The 21333-nt window shown below is 43.9% G+C and overlaps 2 protein-coding genes across 2 annotated transcripts in view; one reads left to right on the top strand and one right to left on the bottom strand.

The window, feature by feature from the left end:
• SMIM13 (small integral membrane protein 13) overlaps positions 1-21333 on the bottom strand; it is a 44445-nt gene that overhangs the window by 15131 nt on the left and 7981 nt on the right. The window lies entirely within an intron of this gene.
• Positions 11598-20918, top strand: ERVFRD-1 (endogenous retrovirus group FRD member 1, envelope). The gene is made up of 2 exons (NM_001305071.1): positions 11598-11759; positions 17777-20918. Exon 2 carries the CDS (start codon positions 18097-18099, stop codon positions 19711-19713), a length of 1617 nt encoding a protein of 538 aa, NP_001292000.1. The 5' UTR covers positions 11598-11759; positions 17777-18096; the 3' UTR covers positions 19714-20918.

Below are 21333 nucleotides of genomic sequence, written 5' to 3'. Positions count from 1 at the left end.
GGGATAAGAACTGTAAGAAAATGCTTTGCACATATCATCTAATGGCCAAATTGTTATTCAGTTTAACTAAACTGTTCTGTCATACACTTCTGGTATGCCACACTCCTTGCTGCTAATAGGGCTCAAAATCTATTCATCTATGGTATTGGTAATCATCTTACGACAAATATAACACGAAATAGAAAGTCACACACATAGTTCATCTCTTGTTATTTTAATAAAGCAGCTTTTAGTTCAAGTTAGAGAATTCCAAAGACTTAGCTTAAACAAAAAAAGGGGAATTTACTAAAAGCTACAGAGGTGTCTGAGAGAGCATGGGAGGAAGCGCCCTTACGAGGGACGAGCACTAGGAGAAGGTTCTCGTGAACTGAGGTAATTTGCTCAGCATTATCTGTTTCTCTCTGCACAGCGGCTCCATTTTCCTCTACGCTTCTCTCTGTAGATTGCTCCTCCTCCCCCCAGCTTTCTAAAACACAAACCTAGAAAAAACACAACGTAGAATCTCTGCCCTAAACTGAGTTCAAGTGTCAGCCCCAGGAGCAGGTACAGTGAACACGGATATAGGGCCTATCCCTGAGAGGACATGGATGTTTTTATTTATTTACTGTAGAGATAGGGTCTTGCTTTGTTGCCCAGACTGGTCTCAAACTCCTGGTTCAAGTGATTCTCCCGCCTTGGCCTCTCAAGGTGCTGGGATTACAGGTGTGAGCTGCCACTCCCAGCTGACATGGGTGTTTTTTGAGATTTAAGAGGGGAGTAGAGGGAACAGCCTGGAAAAAGATCCCCAGTAATGATATCTCCTCTACGTTTGTTAGACAATAGGCTCTTGGAGGACAGCCTCTATCACAGGAGCCACCCCCAAAAAAAAAACCCAGACAGGCAATTATTTTGTTAGATAATGTCTAACCAAAACTTTTAATCTTCTTGGAATCTGCCTCAATTCCTTTAAAACACAGGCCTGACCTTTGATAAAGGTCCACACTGCAAAAAGTCCTCCACCTCTAGAGCAGAGGAACTACTTAGTCAGGGCAAGGTGGGGTCACAAGAGGATAGGCCTGACCTTTGGTCCATACTGCAAAAAGGTCACAGGCCTGACCTTTGGTCCACACTGCAAAAAGGTCACAGGCCTGACCTTTGGTCCACACTGCAAAAAGGTCACAGGCCTGACTTTTGGTCCACACTGCAAAAAGTCCTCCACCTCTAGGGCAGAGGAACCACTCAGAGTCGGAGCAACGTAGGGTCACAAGAGGATAGGATTCATATTTTCCCTTTTAGGGAAAGGAACACCTGTAAAAGTAAGGCAAGTTCAAAATTATTATCCAGTGGAACGATTCTAGTTAAAGGTATGTGATTACCACACTGCACCCTTCACAAGAGGGATCATTCGAACTTCAAAATCTGCTGAGGAGTTTTTGGAAAACACAGATTGCCAAGAGCTCATCCCAGATATCCCAAAATCAATCTCCAGGGATTGTGCTTATTCATTTTTTTTAAGCTCCCTAGATGATTGCGATGGACATGCAGCCTTGGAAAAGACAAAAAGCAGTGAAAAAGAAGCATGAGTGCTGCTGCCAATCAATTGTGGAGACTGGCCAAGGAAAAGAAGAAAAAGATTAGCAGTGGGGTGCCCATGGGGGATAGACAGAACAACAGTTGACCAGAGAACCTGAGAAGACTCCACTTGAGAAAAGGCAGCTTAATGCAAAATCAGTATTTACTAGTGAGACGGTGTAGGTATGTATGTAAGGGGAGCAACAAAGAAACTGGCCAGACATTGCTGATGAGTGGAGCAATGCTGCAGGAGGACCATGGATATGATGACCAACATAATGGATAGTCAGAAGTGGACATAAAGAATGATTGTATCTTGCTCCAAGTAGAATTGTATTATGTCTGGTTAATAGAATGTTTAATACAGCACTTATGCATTCAGAACTCGTTCTCTTTTATACAATGAGTGGAAGAGAAGACAAGTGCAAAGTTATGTAATAGAAAATAAAGCATCACCCTTTACATGATATTGGTAAGAGAGCACCAAATAACAGCAGAGGGGTGTGTATGCAGGTGTGTGTGTTGGGAGGGGGAGAGGCACCTGTATAACCATAAATATAGACCAACCTAATCCGGACTCTGGGCCCTAATGACTAACTTCTCCCAGGTGAGCATATGTATTTTGGGGGACAGGGGAATGAAGGAAGTAAAACCACTAAAACCCAGGCAGCCTTCTTCTGAAAAAGACTTACCCATTGCACCCTGCATGCCTACAGCAGACTTCTAACAGAAGTATAGCTTATACAATTCCCAGACCCAAAGTGCACATATCAGAAACTTCTTAACTCTTATTCTATGGGCATGGGTCTGGAACCATGTCCTGGGATTTAGTAAGACAGAAACAGTAGAGAGTGAAAGAAGAAAGGAGAGGTGAGGGGCAAAGTACAGTCCACAATATACTGATTGTTAAGATGGGTTTTGCAGTTTTTCAGCTTAAAAGGAAGTTTATGTCTTGCTTCAGTATCACATTGTATGCCAGAATAACTAATCAGCAATAGAGGGTGTGTATTCTGAGATAGGCAAAAGAGCACTCACTTCTGTGTGCCAATAACTAAGCATTTGTTCAAATGATGAATTTCATGAAACACACTGTAAATTGTTTTCTATGTAAGATAAACATGCTGGCAGCAGAAGGGCTGTGATAGATGAACTTGAGTGATGAACCATCACTATCAACACACCACAAACTCAGGGGAGAAGTGTAATTTCACCTTCAATTACACAGTTATCAGTTCACACAGTGCTTTTACATTCAATCACTGTGCTTTTACACGATCCATCTGAATGAGACCAGCAATCATTATTCCCATTTTCTAAATAAGAAAATAAAGGCACACAGTGACTCATGACATTGGAAGACAGCCAGCTACATAAGACAGAGCAATGAATCTTAACAGCGTATCAAATTTCTCAGATTTTCATGGTGACAGTATGACTGAAACACAAAGCACTATCTAGAGAATGAGAATATGATTTTGCTACTTGCTGTAGTCTGAATGTTTGTGTGCTCCCAAAATTCATATATTGAAATTTAATCCCCAATGTGACAGTATTTGCAGGTGGAGCCTCTGGGAGGTGATTAGGTCATAGGGTGGAGTCCTCATGAATGGGATTAATGCATTTATTAAAATAACACCCCAGAGAGCTCCCTCACTCCTTCCCCTTCTGCCATGTTTGGACACAGTGAGAAGACAGACATCTATGAACCAGGAAGCAGGCCCTCACCAGACATTAAATCTGCCAGTACCTTGATCTTGGATTTCCCAGCCCTCTAGAACCATGAGAAATAAACTTCCGTTGTTTATAAGCCACCTGGTCTATGGTATTTCTGTTACAGCAGCCCAAACCGATTAAGACACACTACCCAAGGTATTTTCAGTCCAAAAGCCCAGGTGCAGTATAACTACAAATTCTGATCTTTGTAAATTGTGGAATCATTCCAGTGGAGTTATATAATCTCACCTTCATGATAGTATCTAAGTAGCTAGTTGACTGGCTCACTACCAATTTCACATTTATAAAAAGCTCTTTTCCACTTTCAATCTTATTACCTTATTTCCATTTTACTCTGAAGGCAGCAAAGGCTCATCTATGAGACAGTATGTCCAAATCCTAAATGTAGACTAAACCAAGTAAGCCAAGCTCTTCTAATTCTTAAAATTCTCCCTCTATTGTACACACCCCTTTCTCAATGACACACTAGGCAATGCTAGAAGTTATTAAGCCCCTGGAGTTACCACTATCAAATCAATACAAATTTGAATCATAGTACCTCCAAATCCAAAGCTTTTCTATTCAATAATCATAAGACATTTCAAGTTACCTTTTAAAATCTCTTCTCTCCTCTTTCTGTTCTCTTCTTCTTCTTCTGGTGATCACAACACTGCCATGGATCCAAATATCATCGTTATTATAGATGATGAGGACCAAATTTTCTTTTTTTTTTTTGGAGATGGAGTCTCGCTCTGTCGTCCAGGCTGGAGTGCAGTGGCACGATCTCGGCTCACTGCAAGCTCCGCCTCCCGGGTTCACGCCATTCTCCTGCCTCTGCCTCCCGAGTAGCTGGGACAACAGGGGCCCGCCACCACGCCTGGCTAATTTTTTGTGTTTTTAGTAGAGACGGAGGTTCACCGTGTTAGCCAGGATGGTCTCGATCACCTGACCTCGTGATCCGCCTGTCTCGGCTTCCCAAAGTGCTGGGATTACAGGCGTGAGCCACCGAGCCCGGCCCGAGGACCAAATTTTCATCCATACTTTCCGCCTTTCCTGAACCTCAAGAGGGAATTTCTACCTGGCTAGTTTGAAGACATCTCAAAAACAGTGAGTGAGTGAGAGAGAGAAAGAGAGAGAGGAGAGAGTGCACGCGCATGTGTCTGCTGTCTGTCTCCATCCAACAGCTCTTTGGGAGAACTACATTCTCTCCCCATCTCTATGGCAGAAAAGAGTTCTTCTTCAGCATTTTGTTCCCACTTTATCTTATCCCAGTGCTATAGATTCTATTTTAATAAACCCTCTCACATCTGTTTCCTTCTCTACACTCCTAGTGTCATTCTCTATCCTAGATCACATCCTTGTATCTATCAACTGGATTGTCCCCATAATTTCTTATATCTCAGAGGCATGTTAGACTGCAATGTTCTTCCATGAATCCTAACTCAGTAACTTATTTCCGACTTCGGCAAGTTAACCTCTATGTGCTTCAGTTTCCTGTTCTATAAAATGTGAATAACAGTACCCATTCTCAAAGGGTATGTGGTAATTAAAAGTTAATACATGTAACAAGCTAAAATGAATGCCTAAAACATAATAAGTACTCATCAAATATTAGCTCTGTTACCATCTCATAGGCTCCAACCTCCTCCCCTCTAAGGCAAACAATACAGATATGAGACTACTACCACTGTAACTAAGAATTTTAAGCATTATTAATATATAACTTTTAGATCGTTCTACAATACTATTACTTCAATATGACCTATTTTGGGTAATTGCTTTAGCACCTCATGCTCACTTTCATCCTGCATAGTACTGACCACCTTCCCTATGAGACACAAGTTTCTTAAGAAAAGGAAACGTATGGTTTAATCAGTTTTCCAGTGTGTTCACTATGCCTTAAAACAGCACCTGGCACAAAGTAGATACTCAAAACAAATCAACTATTATTCTCCCTGTCCCAACCCCACTCCCAAAACTATCAAGATTTAATTAATTTGACCAGTTGATTCATTACAGAGCTCAATGTCTGCTCTGAAGAGTCCTACTATATAACATAGTAGCTACTGTATAGCAAAAGCTGCTGGTGCCCTTTCACAAAAGTACCAAACAACCCTCAACCAAACTGACCTGAGATGTACAGAACATTTCAATCAATAGCAGAAAAAAACATTCTTTTCGATTATATATGGGACGTTCACAAAGGCAAACCATATACTGGCCACAGGTGGTGGTTCACGCCTTTAAACCCAGCACTTTAGAAGGCTGAGGTGGGCAGATGACCTGAGGTCAGGAGTTCGAGACCAGCCTAGCCAACATGGCGAAACCCCCTCTCTACTAAAAATACAAAAATTGGCCAGGAATGGTGGCATGCACCTGTAATCCCAGCACTTTGGGAGGCCGAGGCGGGTGGGTCACCTGAGGTCAGGAGTTCGAGACCAGCCTGGCCAACATGGTGAAACTCCATCTCTATTGAAAACACAAAAATTTGTCGGGCATGCAATCCCAGCTACTTGCAAGGCTGAGGCACAAGAATCGCTTGAACCTGGGAGGCGGAGGTCGCAGTGAGCGGAGATCTTGCCACTGCACTCCAGCCTGGGTGACAGAGAGAGACCCTGTCTTAAAAAGAAAAAAAAAAAAAAGATAGACCATATTCTGTATCATAGGTCCCATTAAATGTAAGAGTAAACCCTCCTAAATTTTATCATACAAAATACATTGTGTGACCATAAAAAAGTCAAATTAGAAACTGATAACGAAATATCTGGAAAAGAACAAATATTCAAAATTTAACAACATACTTCTAAATAATCCATGGTTCAAGGGAGAAATCACAAGTGAAATTAGAAAATATCTTGAATTGAATAAAAATTTAAACGTCAAAATCAATACTTACAAACAACTATTAAACGTCGGCCAGACATGGTGGCTCACGACTGTAATCTCAACACCTTGGGAGGCCAAGGCAGGCGGATCACGAGGTCAAGAGATTGAGACCATCCTGGCCACCTGGTGAAACCCCGTCTCTATTAAAAATACAAAAATTAGCCGGGCGTGGTGGCAGGCACCTGCAGTCCCAGCTAGTCAGGAGGCTGAGGCAGGAGAATCACTTGAACCCGGGAGGTGGAGGTTGCAGTGAGCCGAGATCGCGCCACTGCACTCCAGCCTGGCAACAGAGCAAGACTACGTCTCAAAAAAAAAAAAAAAAGAAAAAAGAAAAAGAAACAATTATCATTAAATGTCTATTTTCTTAAAAATAAGAAAAGTCTAAAATCCATAACCCAAGATTTCCCCATAAGAAACTTGAAAAAGAAGTACAAATTAAACTCAAAATAAGCAGAAGGAAAGATATATAGATATACGCATAAACCAATGAAACAGAATATGGACAAGCAATAGGGAGAAAACAATCAATTAAACCAAAGGTGGTTCTTGGAAAAGATCAATAAAATTTATAAACCTCTAGTCAGGCCAATTACAAACAAACAAGAAAGGACACAAATAATCAATATCAGATCCTACAGGTGTTAAAAGGCTAATTAAGAAATATTATAAACTTTATCCCTGTAAATTATACAATTCAGAGTAAACAGACACAGTGCCTGAAAAACACAAACTCTGAAAGCTCATTCAAGAAGAAACAGGTAAGTGGAATAGTCCAATATCTAATAAAGAAACAGAATTTGTAGTTGAAAATCTTTCCAAAAAGAAAAGTCCCAGCCCAGATGAATTCTACCAAACATTTACAAAGAAATTATGTCAAATGTGACAGACACACTCTAGTAATCCCAATGAGTCAATCCTTTGTGTAATCTTTATATGACTCCTCCTCTTGAATGTGGGTAGAAACTGATCTGCTTCTAACCAACAGAACATGGCAAAGCTGGCCAGGAGCAATGGCTCATGCCTATAATCCCAGCACTTTGGGAAGCTGAGGTGGGCGGATCACCTGAGGCCCAGAGTTTGAGACCAGCCTGGCCAACATGGGGAAACCCCATCTCCAGCAAAAAATATAAAAATTAGCTGTGTGTGGTACTGCATGCCTGTAGTCCCAGGTACTTGGGAGGCTGAGGCACGAGAATCGCTTGAACCTGGGAGGCGGAGGTTGCAGTGGGCAGAGATCACACCACTGTACTCCAGTCTGAGTGACAGAGTGAGACTCTGTCAAAAAAAAAAAAAAAAAAAAGAGGAAGGAAGGAAGGCCGGCCGGCAGGGCATGGTGGCTCACGCCTGTAATCCCAGCACTTTGGGAGGCCGAAGCAGTCGGATCACCTGAGGTCGGGAGTTCGAGACCAGCCTGACCAACATGGAGGAACCCCGTCTCTACTAAAAATACAAAAAAATTAGCCAGGCATGGTGGCCCATGCTTGTAATCCCAGCTACTTGGGAGGCTGAGGCAGGAGAATTGCTTGAACCCAGGAGACAGAGGTTGCAGTGAGCCGAGACTGAGCAATTGCACCCCAGCCCGGGCAACGAAAGTGAAACTCTGTCTCAAAAAAAAAAAAAAAGAAAAAAGAAAGAACATGGCAAAGGTAATGGGATAGTTAATCCCTTTATTAGGTTATATTATTTGGTAAAGATGAAGGGATTTTGAAACTATAATTAAGGTCTCAATCAGTTGATTTTTAGTTATTCAAAAGTGAAATTACCTTGGGTGGGCCTGACTCAATTAGGTAAAAACCTTAAAAGAGGGATTGGGACCCTCCCTGGTGTCAGATTCAACTGGCATGAAGAGGTGAGCCACCTTGAGTCCTCAGTCACAAGGAACTGAATCCTGCCAACAACCACATAAGCTTGAAGGAGGAACCCAAGCTCCAGAAAGGAACGCAGCCAGGCCAACACCCTGACTGCAGCTTTAGGAGCAGAGGACCCAGCTAAGCCAGGTGGAGACTCCTGACCCACAGAAACTGTTATCTAATAACTGTGCGTTGTCTTAAGCTGCTAAATTTATGGGAATTTGTTATGCAGCAATAGAAAACCAATATAGCAATTGTATGTAAATGCTTCCAAAAATCCAAAGAGACAGGAACAGTACGCAACTCATGTAATAAGGTCTGCATTAACACGATGACAAAACCAGACAAGGGTGTTTAAGAAAACCACAAGTATTTCTCATGAATATAAAGAGAAAAATCTTAAATGTTTACTAAATTAATTGCTACAGTATAGAAAATGGATAACATGTCACAACCAAAACAGGTTTATCTGAGGAATGGGTTACTTTCACATTCGAAATGCAACAAAATCCACCATATTAACAGACTTAAAAGAGAAAAAATACAGCCGGGCGTGGTGGCTCATGCCTATAATGCCAACACTTTGGGAGGCCAAGGTGGGTGGATCACTTGAGGTCAAGAGTTCGAGACCAGCCTGATCAACATGGTGAAACCCCGTCTCTACTAAAAATACAAAAATTAGCTGGGTGTGGTGGTACACGCCTGTAATCCCAGCTACTTAGGAGGCTGAGGCACGAGAATCACTTAAGCCTGGGAGGAGGAGGGTGCAGTGAGCCGAGATCATACCACCACATTCCAGCCTGGGCGACAGAGTGAGACTCCATCTCAAAAAAAAAAAAAAAAAGGAAAAGAGAAAAAGCGCATGACCATCTCAATACAGAAAAATCATTAAAAAAAAAAAAAGTCCAATATCCACTCCTGAATTAAAAAAAGAAAAATCACCACAAAGTAGAAACAGAGGGGAAGTTTTCTTCCTAAACTTGATAAAGAATATCTATTAAAATCCCACAGCTAATAATTTATTTAATGGTAAAAGGCTAAATATTTCACTCCAAAAGATCAGGGAGGAAGGTCTGCTCTCATTCCTTTCTTGCAACATTGTAAGGCCCTAGCCAGTGCAATGAGGCAAAAGCTAAAAGACAAATGTACACATTGGGAAGAAAAGGTAAAACTACCTTCAACTGCCTGTAATCCCAACACTTTGGGAGGCTGAGGCAGGTAGATCACTTGAGATCAGGAAGTCGAGACAAGCCTGGCCAACATGGTGAAATCCCATCTCTACTAAAAATACAAAAATCAGCCAGGTGTGGTGGCGCGCACCTGTAATCCCAGCTACTCAGGAGGCTGAGGCAGGAGAATCGCTTGAATCCTGGGGGCAGATGTTGTAGTGAGCCAAGACCGCGCCATTGCACTCCAGCCTGGGCGACAGAGTGAGATTCCGTCTCAAAAAAATTAAAACAAAAAACAAAAAAAGAATAACTTTATATGTCATACCTTAAAAACTTGATAAGAAGGACTTATCAAACAATAACAACACAAAACAAATGACATTTAAAAATAAAAAGGCAGCCGGGTGCGGTGGCTCATGCCTGTAATCCCAGCACTTTGGGAGGCCGAGATGGGTGGACCACCTGAGATCAGGAGTTCGAAACCAGCCTGGCCAACATGGTGAAACCCTGCCTCTACTAAAAATACAAAAATTAGCTAGGTATGGTGGCACATGCCTGTAATTCCCAGCTACTGGGGAGACTGAAACAGGACAACCTTTTGAACCCAGGAGGCGGGGGCTGCAGTGAGCCAAGATTGTGCCACTGTACTCCAGCCTGGGCAACAAAGCAAGACCCCATCTCAAAAAAATAAAAATAAAAAGGCAAGCTACAGAATAGAAGAAAATACTTGCAAAACATATCTGATAAAAACAAACAAAAAAAACTTGTATCCAGAATAAAGAATTGTTTACAACTTGATAAAAGTAACACAATTTTTTAAATGAGTAGAAAAAACTTGTAAAGATGATTTACACAGAAGGTAAAAAGAATGGCAAACACATAAAAGATGCTGAAAATAATTAGTCATGAATGAAACAAAAATCAAAAGCATAATACCCATCCTCTAGAATGGCTAAATTAAAAACAGACAATACCATCAAATGTTGGTGATGGATGCGGAGTAACAAATTCTCACACATGACTGCTGGCAATGCAAATGTTTGGCAGTTTCTTATAAAGTTACTCAAGAGAAATGAAAACATATGTCTACACCAAGATTTGCAACTGAATGTTAATAATACTACTAACTACTAATAATACTACTACAGGCTCACGCCTGTAATCCCAGCACTTTGGGAGGCCCAGGCGGGTGGATTACTTGAGGTCAGGAGTTCGAAACCAGCCTGGCCAACATGGTGAAACCCTGTCTCTACTAAAAATACAAAAAAATAATAAAATAAAATAAAATAAATTAGCCAGGCATGGTGGCAGGCGCCTATAATCCCAGCTACTTGGGAGGCTGAGGCAGGAGAATTGCTTGAACCCAGGAGGCAAAGGTTGCAGTGAGCCAAGATCATACCACTGCACTCCAGCTTGGGCGACAGAGCAAGACCCCATCTCAAAAAAATAAATAAATAAAACAATAATAATACTAACAGCCAAAAGCTGGAAACCACTCTCATGTCCATCAATGAGTAAATGGATAAACAAATTGTGGTATATCTATACAATGGAATACTCTTTCAGCAATACAAAAGAATGTATTACTGATATACACAACACAAATAGATTTCAAAAGCATTATGCTAGCAAAAAGAAGTCAAACACAAAAAGCATGTTGTGTGATTCGATTTACATTAGAAAGATAAATTTATGTTTATGGAAAGCAGTTTGGGCCAGGTGTGGTGGCTCATGCCTGTAATCCCAGCACTTTGGGAGGCCAAGGACAGCAGATCACTTGAGGTCAGGAGTTCAAGATCAGCCTGGCCACCATGGTGAAATCTTGTCTCTACTAAAAATACAAAAATTAGCTGGGCATGGTGGTGCACACCTGTTAATTCCAGCTATTCAGGAGTCTGAGGCACAAGAATCACTTGAACCCGGGAGGTGGAGGTTGCAGTGAGCCAAGATTGCATCACTGCACTCCAGCCTGGGAGACAGAGCGAGACTGTCTCCAAAAAAAAAAAAAGCAAGCAGTTCTATCAGGAGGCCATTAGGTTAAGCTGGTTCTGTTAGAGTAGGTAGTCAGGCAGACATGAGCAGGGCAGGAGAGGGCCCCCAGCTCAGGAATGTCAGGCGACCATCAGGTGATGATCAGGCGGTTGTTACACTGTTTCTCTAAAATAATAATAATGGGTTGCAGCCAGTACCAGGGAAAGACAGTCTCCCAAAAGACAGGAAACACCGGAAGCTGGTGATCAGCAACTTCCTGATAAGATCTCCGAAGCTGGGCAAGTGGGCTCAAGCATGCGCACTAAGAAGCAAAATGACAGTTTAACCAGTATGTGACCTTCCTCTAGGAACACCTGACTGATAAGCGAAAAATGTCTCAAGAAAGCATGCGCACAACTTCAGTAAACAAATGCACATGTGGCTCCTCCCAAGTGCTGACAGGCCACTGCACAGCAGACAGCCCTTCCCAAGGAAAAAAATCCAAGGAGGAGAAATGGAAACGCCGGAACCATGCCGATGTATAAAACCCCAAGTCAAGGGCTGAACAGGGCACTTGGATCTCTCAAATGGTGCAGTGACTCGGATACCTTCCCTAGTGGTAAGACACCTCTACGCCTTGCCTTCTTCGGCTGGAGGCGTTCAACCCTCGTACGTGGTTTCGTTCTCCTCTTTCACTCTCCTGCTTACTAACCTACCCCTGGAACGATTCCTCTCAACCACAGTGGCTCTGCTCCCCCTGGCTGCTCTCTCTGCTCACCCCGAAGGATGGCTTGCAGGGGTGGGAAGGACCTTGGAGTCTGCACTAAGTAGACCTGAGACACTAATGGCCCCCCCGGACAGGAGGCTGATGAGAGTGGTAGGGCTAAAACCTACAACCATGTAGTATCTGGGGTTTCCTCTGCTTTTTCAACTAAAATCAGCTCTTTCCCAAAAACCCACCACCACCAATTTTCCTTTCTTTGTATGTATTCCAAAATGACCTCGCACACCCATTGGACCAACTGCCTTGGGGGTAAGTCTGTCTTTTCTCTGTTCTTACTTTGCATGCCCTGCAACTTTCTTCTCTGCCTTAAACACACACTCCCTATTTGTTATTCATGCACCCGCAGCTCTTGCTGTGTTAGCCTGGCAACCAAGAGATGGACTCCCTTACGGATGTCCCTTGATATTTATACTTGTTACCCTACCAGCTCGGATGACCTCCAACCCTTTCCCTGTCTGTTGGCTCACTGCTGGGATAGACACTAATCAGAACCTTAGCTCTGTCAGCTCCTTATGACTTACCATATGCTTTTCATCCCTGTTATGCTCCAGGGCCATGTTTCTCCCTGGCTTTTGAATGGTTTGCTTGCTTGCATAGGACCTCACTCTGTAGCCCTTAAGGACCCCACCCACTCGCTTTTTTTCTGAGTTAGCACCCCTTTGTGGGGAAGGAAAATTCTCTGCCGTTTGCAGGATCTTATCCCAAACACCAAGTCCTCCAGAGGTTCCTCCTTTATATCAAGAGGGCAAATAAACGTTGCCCTCTCAAATCCAAGGGCTGCTGTTTCTGCAAACATATGAAGGCTTTCCATGAGTATTCCTCTTGCTTCCTCCCGCTTCCTCCTGTAGCAGAGGGATTGTTCTACCTCGTTAAGCGTTTGTTCTGCATGTTACCCTGGGAGGATGAAGAATCCCAAATACAAATTTTCCTCCATTCCTCTAATCACCTCCACGCCCTTCTCAATATGTATCAGGACCTTCAAAGTTATATTTGAAGGGAGAGAAGTCCAGCCCCCTTGCAGCAATTGGCAGAAAAACAGGCTTCTCGTCTTCTTAAAGAACATGGGAAATGAGAATCTGAGAAGATTCTGTTGCTAGAATGCTCTGAACAAGGGTCACTATAAGGTCATGGAGACAAGGTTATAGGACAGCCCAAGGAGGCAGATGCAAGAGACCAAAGTGCCCAAAGAACAGAGATGAAGACTAGTTCCAGGCTACAAACACAAAACAGATTACCACTGCAACACAGATGAAGGCTGGTCCAGAAATGGGATGGGATCAGGGTAGGGGTACCCAGTAAACACTGGGTTCATTCCAGAACCCCTTGGATGAGTGGGAGGGCACCCTGTTCACTGTAGTCTGCCATAGGCACAGGATTAAGAGAACAAGGGGAGATGCCCTCTTCTCGCCTCTGTTCTTTCTTTACAAACGGGTAATTATGCCTCAATAAAACAAGATGGGACCAAGGTTAGGGGTACCTGGTAAGCACTGGTTCATTCTGGAACCCCTAGAATGAATGGGGGACACTGCCATACGCAAAGGAAAAATGGATGAATGGGGTAATGCCCTACCCACTGTGGTCTGCTGTAAGTTCAGGAAAAAGACAGTAGGGAAATTGGAGGGGTTGCCTTCTTTTTCTCTTCTCTCCTCTGTTCTCTCTGTGGACAGGTAATCACAGGACACACTACTAGGATACATCCTTAAGAACTGGGAAAAGTTTGACTCCCAAACCCTAAAAAGGAAAAGGCTAATATTTTTCTGTAATACAGCCTGGGTTGAATAAAAGCTCTAGGACCAGGAATCTTGGCCAGAAAATAGAAGCACAAATTTAAATATGATCCATCAACTAGATTTGTTTTGCTACCACCAGGGAAAATGGACAGAAATCCCCTATGTGCTGGCCTTCATGGCCCTAAGAAACAACCCTGACCTTTGTTGGGCTTGTAAAACAGATCCATGGCCATAGTCATGCAGCCCCTTCCCATTGGTTCAGAAGGCCCCTCATCAGGTTTACCCAGAGCTCAAGCCCCACTGCCCCTTCTACCCAATTATATCGAAGTCTCCCAGAAGCCTTCTCCTCCCTACCCAGGGCCATCCTCTGGACACCACCTCCTTAAGTTATGCCCCATTCAGGAGGTTTAGTGGTCCCAGTGGACCCACTGGAGTCCAGACTCCATTCACTGTGCAAGACCTGAGCCAAATTAAAATGGAACTAGGGAAGTTTATGGAGGACCCTGACAAATATATCAAAGTGTTTTATAAACTGGGCTTAACATCTGAACTCACCAGGAGGGACCTCTCAGTCATACTAGGGCAAACTCTGCCTAAGGGAGAATGTGACTCCATTATGGTGGCGGTCCAACAATTTGCAAACACAATGCACATGACTGACACTGGTGGCTACCCTGTGGGGGCCACCATAGTTCCCCAGGTCAACCCCAATTGGGATTACAATATCCAGGGGAGTACATGAGCAAGGAACCACATGTTCCTCTATCTGATAGAAGGAATGAAAGCTAGCAGAGCAAAGCCTGTGAACTGTAATAAATTGGGCTTGACAGATCAAGGGCCTTATGAAAACCTCACCATTTTCTTAGACAGGCTAGAAGAGGCCCTAGTGAAACATAGGCTAGACCCAGACCCACTAGAAGGACAACTGTTCATAAAGGATCATTTCCCTAACTCAACCCCAGATATTAGGAGGAAACACCAGAAACTAGCACTGGATCCCAGTACCCCTATGCCTGACATCTGCAAAGTAGGTTCCTTGGTCTTTTACAACCAAAACCAGGAGGAGTAGGAAAGGGCTCAAGAAAAGGAGAGGCAAAAGGAAAAGCAACAGCTCCAACTACTGACTGCCCTGCAAACCTGCCAGCCACCTCTGGCAGGCCCCAGGGAGATCCCTTTGCCCAAATGCTACTTCTGTGGGGAGCCAGGCCACACAAGAAGGCAGTGCCCAAACCGATGGGGACCCCCACCCCCAGCTCTCCATGCTCCAATTGCCACAATCTTGGCCACTGGGAAACAGGACTACCCTGAAAGCTGAAAGGCCCTCAGGACATCCCAATTGGATGGCCTTCAGCTCCTTGAGCTGAAGGGGGCCCTACGCTCCACTTGGCTCCTGGATCAAATAATGCTATTGAAGGGACAGAGCCAAGGGCTGCCTTGGATGTGCCCAGTAGGACTGTAAGTTTTCTTTTGGACATGAGGGCTGCCTGCTCAATGCTTACCTCTTTTCCCAGGCAATTATCCTCCTGGGAGGATATGAAGTGCCCGTAACCTGGAGGTTTACTCCTCCTCTGTGCTGCCTGTGGGGGAAAACCGTCTTTTCTCATTCGTTTTTAGTGATGCCAGAATACCCTACATACCTTTTGGGTAGAGATATTTTGCTCAGACTAGGGGCTCAGTTAACCTTTCCTCCAGGGCCAACACCCCCTTTTTCAAATGCAATCTTATGCCTCAAGGAAACCATACACAAGGATGAACTGTTCACAGACCTTCCCATTTATCCAGAGGTCTGGGCCTCAGGAATAACAGGAAAGGCCATAATGGCAATGCCTATAGTAATTCAGCCCAAGAATCCTTCTAGCTATCCTTGTAGAAGGCAGTTTCCTCTTCAGCTGGAGGCCAAAGAGGGATTTCAGCTTCTGACTGAAAAATTTCAAAAACATGGATTATTAATACCCTATAACACCCCATCTTACCTGTTAAAAAGAGCAATGAAAAATACAGGCTAGTCCAGGACCTGAGAATCATAAATGAGGCAGTAGTCCCAATACACCCAATGATCCCCAACTCATATGTAATTCTTCCCCAACCTCCAGATGCTCAGTGGTTTCCAGCCTTAGACCTTAAAGACTCTTTCTTTTGTATCTCCCCCTCGACCCATCCTCCCAATTTCTATTTGCATTTGAATGGGAGAATGAAAAGGAAGGAGTCAACAGCTCACCTGCACAGTGCTTCAACAGGGTTTCAGAGACAGTCCCCATTGGTCTGGGCAAGCCCTGGCTAGAGATCTGCAGGACCTAAGTCTTGAGAGGAGAGAGTGTCTCCTACAATACATGGATGACCTGTTAATCTGCTCCCCAACAAGAGAACTGGGAATCCAACATCTAGTCCAAATACCAAACTTCCTTGCAGACAGAGAATACAAGGTGTCTGAAAACAGACTCCTAAAGTACCAAGTCTTGCTGTTAGAAAACCCATAGGTAACAGTTGAGCAGTGTTCCACCCTTAACTCAGTTTCCTTACTGCCACTACCAGGAGACCATAACACCACATTTGTGTTGTGAGATACTTAACCAAATTTATGCCAGCCAGGAAGATTTAAAAGATCAGCTCCTAGATAATCCACATGACATACGGTTTTCAGGTGGGAATAGCTTTGTCAGGGACAGAACTAGATATGCAGAGTATGGTACAATGTCCCTTCAACAAATTATAGAGGCTAAAGCTCTGTCCCCGGGGACCTCTGTGCAATTAGCCAACTCACTGTGCTGACCAAAGCCCTAAACTAGGGGAAAGAAAAAGAGTATATACAAATTCCAAATACACGTTTCTGGTTCTTCACACTCACACGGCTATCTGGAAGGAGAGGGTGTACCTAACAGCTCCAGATACTCAAATTAAGTATGGGCCTCAAATCTTAGAGCTATTAGAAGCTGTTCATTTGCCCCAGGAAGTGACAATAGTGCACAGTAAAGGACACCAAAGGGGCTCTGATGAAACTGCATAGGGAAATAGGTTAGCTGACTAAACAGCTAAAGAGACAGGCATCTCAAAAGATACCTTCTTGGGGGCCTTGCTCATCTCTCTCCCCAGTGAACTGCTCTCTCTCCAATACATTAAGGAAGAAACAGATTGGGCCACCCAACATGGGTATTGAAAAGAAACCAATGGATGATATAGGTTGGGAGAACTTCTCCGTCTACCTAAAGCCTACCAATGGAAATCATCAAGAGTTTACAGGACTCCCTCCACTTTAGAAAAGACAGTCTAAGGCAAATTTGTAAACCAGTGTTCAGTGGGGGAGGGACTAAATAAAACTATTCAACAGGTTTGTCAAGCCTGCACTTTGTGCACTATAAATAATCCCCAGACGGGGAAGCCCTCTCCATCAGTAAGTCCAATCCAAAGGAGAGGTACATACCCTGCGGAGGACTGGCAGATGGACTTCACTCAGCCCCCTGCATACCACAGGTTTAAGTACCTCTTGGTCTGTGTAGACACCTTCACAGGATGGGTAGAAGCCTGCCTCACAAGGACTGAAAAGGCACAGGAGGTAGCTAAATTCCTCCTAAAGGAACTCATTCCTCAGTTCAGGCAACCTAGGTCATTGCAGAATGACAATGGTCCATCCTTCATTTCCCAATTAACTCAACAGGTTAGTAGTGCCCTGGACATAAAGCTTCACTCTGCCAGGAGACTGTAATCTTCAGGAAAAGTGGAAATAACCAAACCCTCAAACACATCCCCAACAAACTCTGCCAGGAAACAGCACAGCCATGGGTGTACCTCTTAGCTTTAGCCCTCCTTCTGATTTGCTGCCCCTAAGGCTCCCTTGCAATTAAGCCCCTTCAAGGCTTTATATGGTAGGCCATTCCTATATTCTGTCATTACTAGATGAAGAAACTGCTAAAATCACCCACTATGTTTCTTCTTTAGCAGGCTTCTAACAGGCTCTCTGGGAATATGGTTTACAAACAAACCTGAAATCTGAAGGGGAAAAATCCCCACCTCTATACCCCGTAGGCTCACAACTTCTCATTAACGCCTGGAAGGATGGAACCCCAAATTCCCAACAAACTCCTATTTGAAAGGGCCCCTTCACCATTCTATTATCTACCCCTACAGCCATTACAGTACTGGAGACTGCCAGCTAGATCCATCACACCCAAGTGAAGCTGTGGAAAAGCCCTTAAACTCCAGAGCCAGAACCAGCAACCTCAGCTCCGGAATACACTTGCAAGGCACTGGAAGATCTAAAATTCCTCTTTAAACAAAAAGATAAGTAATGCCCCACCAACATCCTTTCACCTCAAAGTAAGGTGATCCCGATACTAGAAATTTTATTGGCAATTGCTCTGATTGTTATCACTATTTTAACCCTAACTTGTACACCACCAGGAGTTCCACTGGCAGCTCGTTTTGTGACCAGTTTCTCTTAGGTCACCATGGGCCTGCTCCTGCTGGTTCTCATTCTCACGCCTTCACTAGCAGCCTACCGCCATCCTGATTTCCCGTTACTGGAAAAAGCTCAGCAACTGCTCCAAAGTACAGGATCCCCTTACTCCACCAATTGCTGGTTATGTACTAGCTCTTCCACTGAAACACCAGGGACAGCTTATCCAGCCTCGCCCAGAGAATGGACAAGCATAGAGGCGGAATTACATATTTCCTATCGATGGGACCCTAATCTGAAAGGACTGATGAGGCCTGCAAATAGCCTTCTTTCAACGGTAAAGCAAGATTTCCCTGATATCCGCCAGAAACCTCCCATTTTCGGACCCATCTTTACTAATATCAACTTAATGGGAATAGCCCCTATTTGTGTTATGGCCAAAAGGAAAAATGGAACAAATGTAGGCACTCTTCCAAGTACAGTCTGTAATGTTACTTTCACTGTAGATTCTAACCAACAGACTTACCAAACATACACCCACAACCAATTCCGCCATCAACCAAGATTCCCCAAACCTCCAAATATTACTTTTCCTCAGGGAACTTTGCTAGATAAATCCAGCCGGTTTTGCCAGGGACGCCCAAGCTCATGCAGTACTCGAAACTTCTGGTTCCGGCCTGCTGATTATAACCAATGTCTGCAAATTTCCAACCTCAGCTCTACAGCGGAATGGGTTCTATTGGACCAAACTCGAAATTCTCTTTTTTGGGAAAATAAAACCAAGGGAGCTAACCAGAGCCAAACACCCTGCGTCCAAGTCTTAGCAGGCATGACTATAGCCACCAGCTACCTGGGCATATCAGCAGTCTCAGAATTTTTTGGAACCTCCCTCACCCCCTTATTTCATTTCCATATCTCTACATGCCTTAAAACTCAAGGAGCCTTTTATATTTGTGGCCAGTCGATTCACCAATGCCTCCCCAGTAACTGGACTGGAACTTGTACCATAGGCTATGTAACCCCAGACATCTTCATAGCCCCTGGCAATCTCTCTCTTCCAATACCAATCTATGGGAATTCCCAGTTGCCCAGGGTGAGGAGGGCAATCCATTTCATTCCCCTTCTTGCGGGACTCGGCATTCTAGCTGGTACAGGAACCGGAATTGCTGGAATCACAAAAGCTTCCCTCACCTATAGCCAGCTCTCAAAGGAAATAGCCAACAACATTGACACCATGGCTAAAGCCTTAACGACCATGCAAGAACAAATCGACTCTTTGGCAGCCGTAGTCCTTCAAAATCGTCGAGGACTAGACATGTTAACGGCAGCACAGGGAGGAATTTGTTTGGCCTTAGATGAAAAATGTTGCTTTTGGGTAAATCAATCAGGAAAAGTACAAGACAACATCAGACAACTCCTAAATCAAGCCTCCAGTTTACGGGAACGAGCCACTCAGGGTTGGTTAAATTGGGAAGGAACTTGGAAATGGTTCTCTTGGGTTCTTCCCCTTACAGGCCCACTTGTTAGTCTCCTACTTTTGCTCCTTTTTGGTCCATGTCTCCTAAATCTAATAACCCAATTTGTCTCCTCTCGCCTTCAGGCCATAAAGCTCCAGACGAATCTCAGTGCAGGACGCCATCCTCGCAATATTCAAGAGTCACCCTTCTAAGGAGGACCCCTAGACTGCTCGCTAGTGGGACACGACAGAGGCGAAATCCTGCCCCGTCTCCCGTGGACCTGGCTGGATATGGTTTTTGCCAATCCACAGAGCCATCCTGCCCTGACAGCTAGCAAGAGGCCAAGACCCACAGAACAACCACTACAGCCCCTCTGTCAGCAGGAAGCAGTTAAAGAAGACTGACCTTCGTCCATTTTCCCAGATAATTGGGTCTTGGACTCTTGAGGGGGGGAAATGTTGGAGCAGGTAGCTAGTCAGACATGAGCAGGGCAGGGGAGGGCCCCCTCACCAGGAATGTCAGGCGACCATCAGGTGATGGTCAGGCAGTTGTTAAGCTGTGTCTCTAACATAATAATGAGTGGCAGCTGGCGCCAGGGAACGATGGCCTCCCAATAGATAGGAAACACCTGAAGCTGGTGATCAGCCGCTTCCTGATAAGATCTCAGGAGTTGGGCGCGCAGGCTCAAGCATGCACCCTAAGAGGCAAAATAGTAGCATTTAACTCTTATATGACCTTCCTTTAGAAAGGCTTGACTGGTAAGGGAAAAACTCCTCCAGTGAACACGTGCACAACTTCAGTAAAAACACTGCACATGCGTCCCCTCCCAAGTGCTGGCAGGCCACTGTGCATGCAGACAGCCCGCCCCAAAGAAAAATCAGAGGAGGAGAAATGGAAACCCCGGAACCATGCCAATGTATAAAACCCCAAGTCAAGGGCCTAGCAAGGCAATTGGATCTCTCAAGTCACCCGCTTGGCTCTCTTCAAGTGCACTTTGCTTCCTTTTGTTCTTGCTCTAAAACTTTTACTCCTGCTCTAAAACTTGCCTTGGACTGTCATGCTACCTTACACCTCCCCGGCCAAATTCCCTCCTCTCCTCCGGGGGGCAAGGATGGAGTCTGCTGCAGACCCATCGGATTTGCTGCTGGTAACAGTTCCACCATTTAGGTTCCAGCACCAAGCAAACTAACACCCGACTCAGTGTAAACAGCCAAACAAGCTTAACCAATTAGAAACCACCATCTAACCTCTAACTAGGTCCTTTCAACTTTAACCAAGTATTTTCTTTGTCTTGCTTCTGTGGGCACCTTATAAAATTTTCCCCCTTGTACCTCTGTAGTAGAGACCCAGTTGCTTGCAGTTTGGCCCTGCCTGTTCATGAATCACCCTTGCTCAAATAAACTCTCTAAAATGCTAATGTGCCTAAGTTGATTTCTTAACACATCTTTGCAGATTGTAGGAAAACCAATGAACTAGACAACCTACAAAATTTGTTCACACTTTTCTGTAATCAACACATTTTACCTCAGTCTACTATCTTTGAAAGGTGTACATTATCCTAAGTAAAACTGTATTAATCTAAGGATAGTTTAAATTTCTAAAACCAAATTTAATCTTTAAAAATTGATTTTTCAAAAGTCAATTAATTCATATATATCCACCTGTACTGAAGCCATCCTCACAGGGTTAATGAGAATTCTGGACAGAAACATAATTATAATTAAGCATTAATCAAGCTGCATTTTGACCCATTTTCTTGTAACCAAAAGTCACAATACACTAGATACTGACCATTTACATCTCCATGGTTCCTAAAAATAAGATTTTTGAGT

Source organism: Pan paniscus, chromosome 5 (assembly GCF_029289425.2).
Source record: "Pan paniscus chromosome 5, NHGRI_mPanPan1-v2.0_pri, whole genome shotgun sequence".
Classification (NCBI taxonomy): Eukaryota; Metazoa; Chordata; class Mammalia; order Primates; family Hominidae; genus Pan; species Pan paniscus.
The sequence above is the reverse complement of the archived record's forward strand: the minus strand, read 5'-3'. Positions and strand labels throughout refer to the sequence as shown.

Coding starts and splice junctions, on each gene's coding strand:
- ERVFRD-1 (NM_001305071.1), top strand. CDS start 18,097: ATGGGCCTGCTCCTGCTGGTTCTCATTCTCACGCCTTCACTAGCAGCC.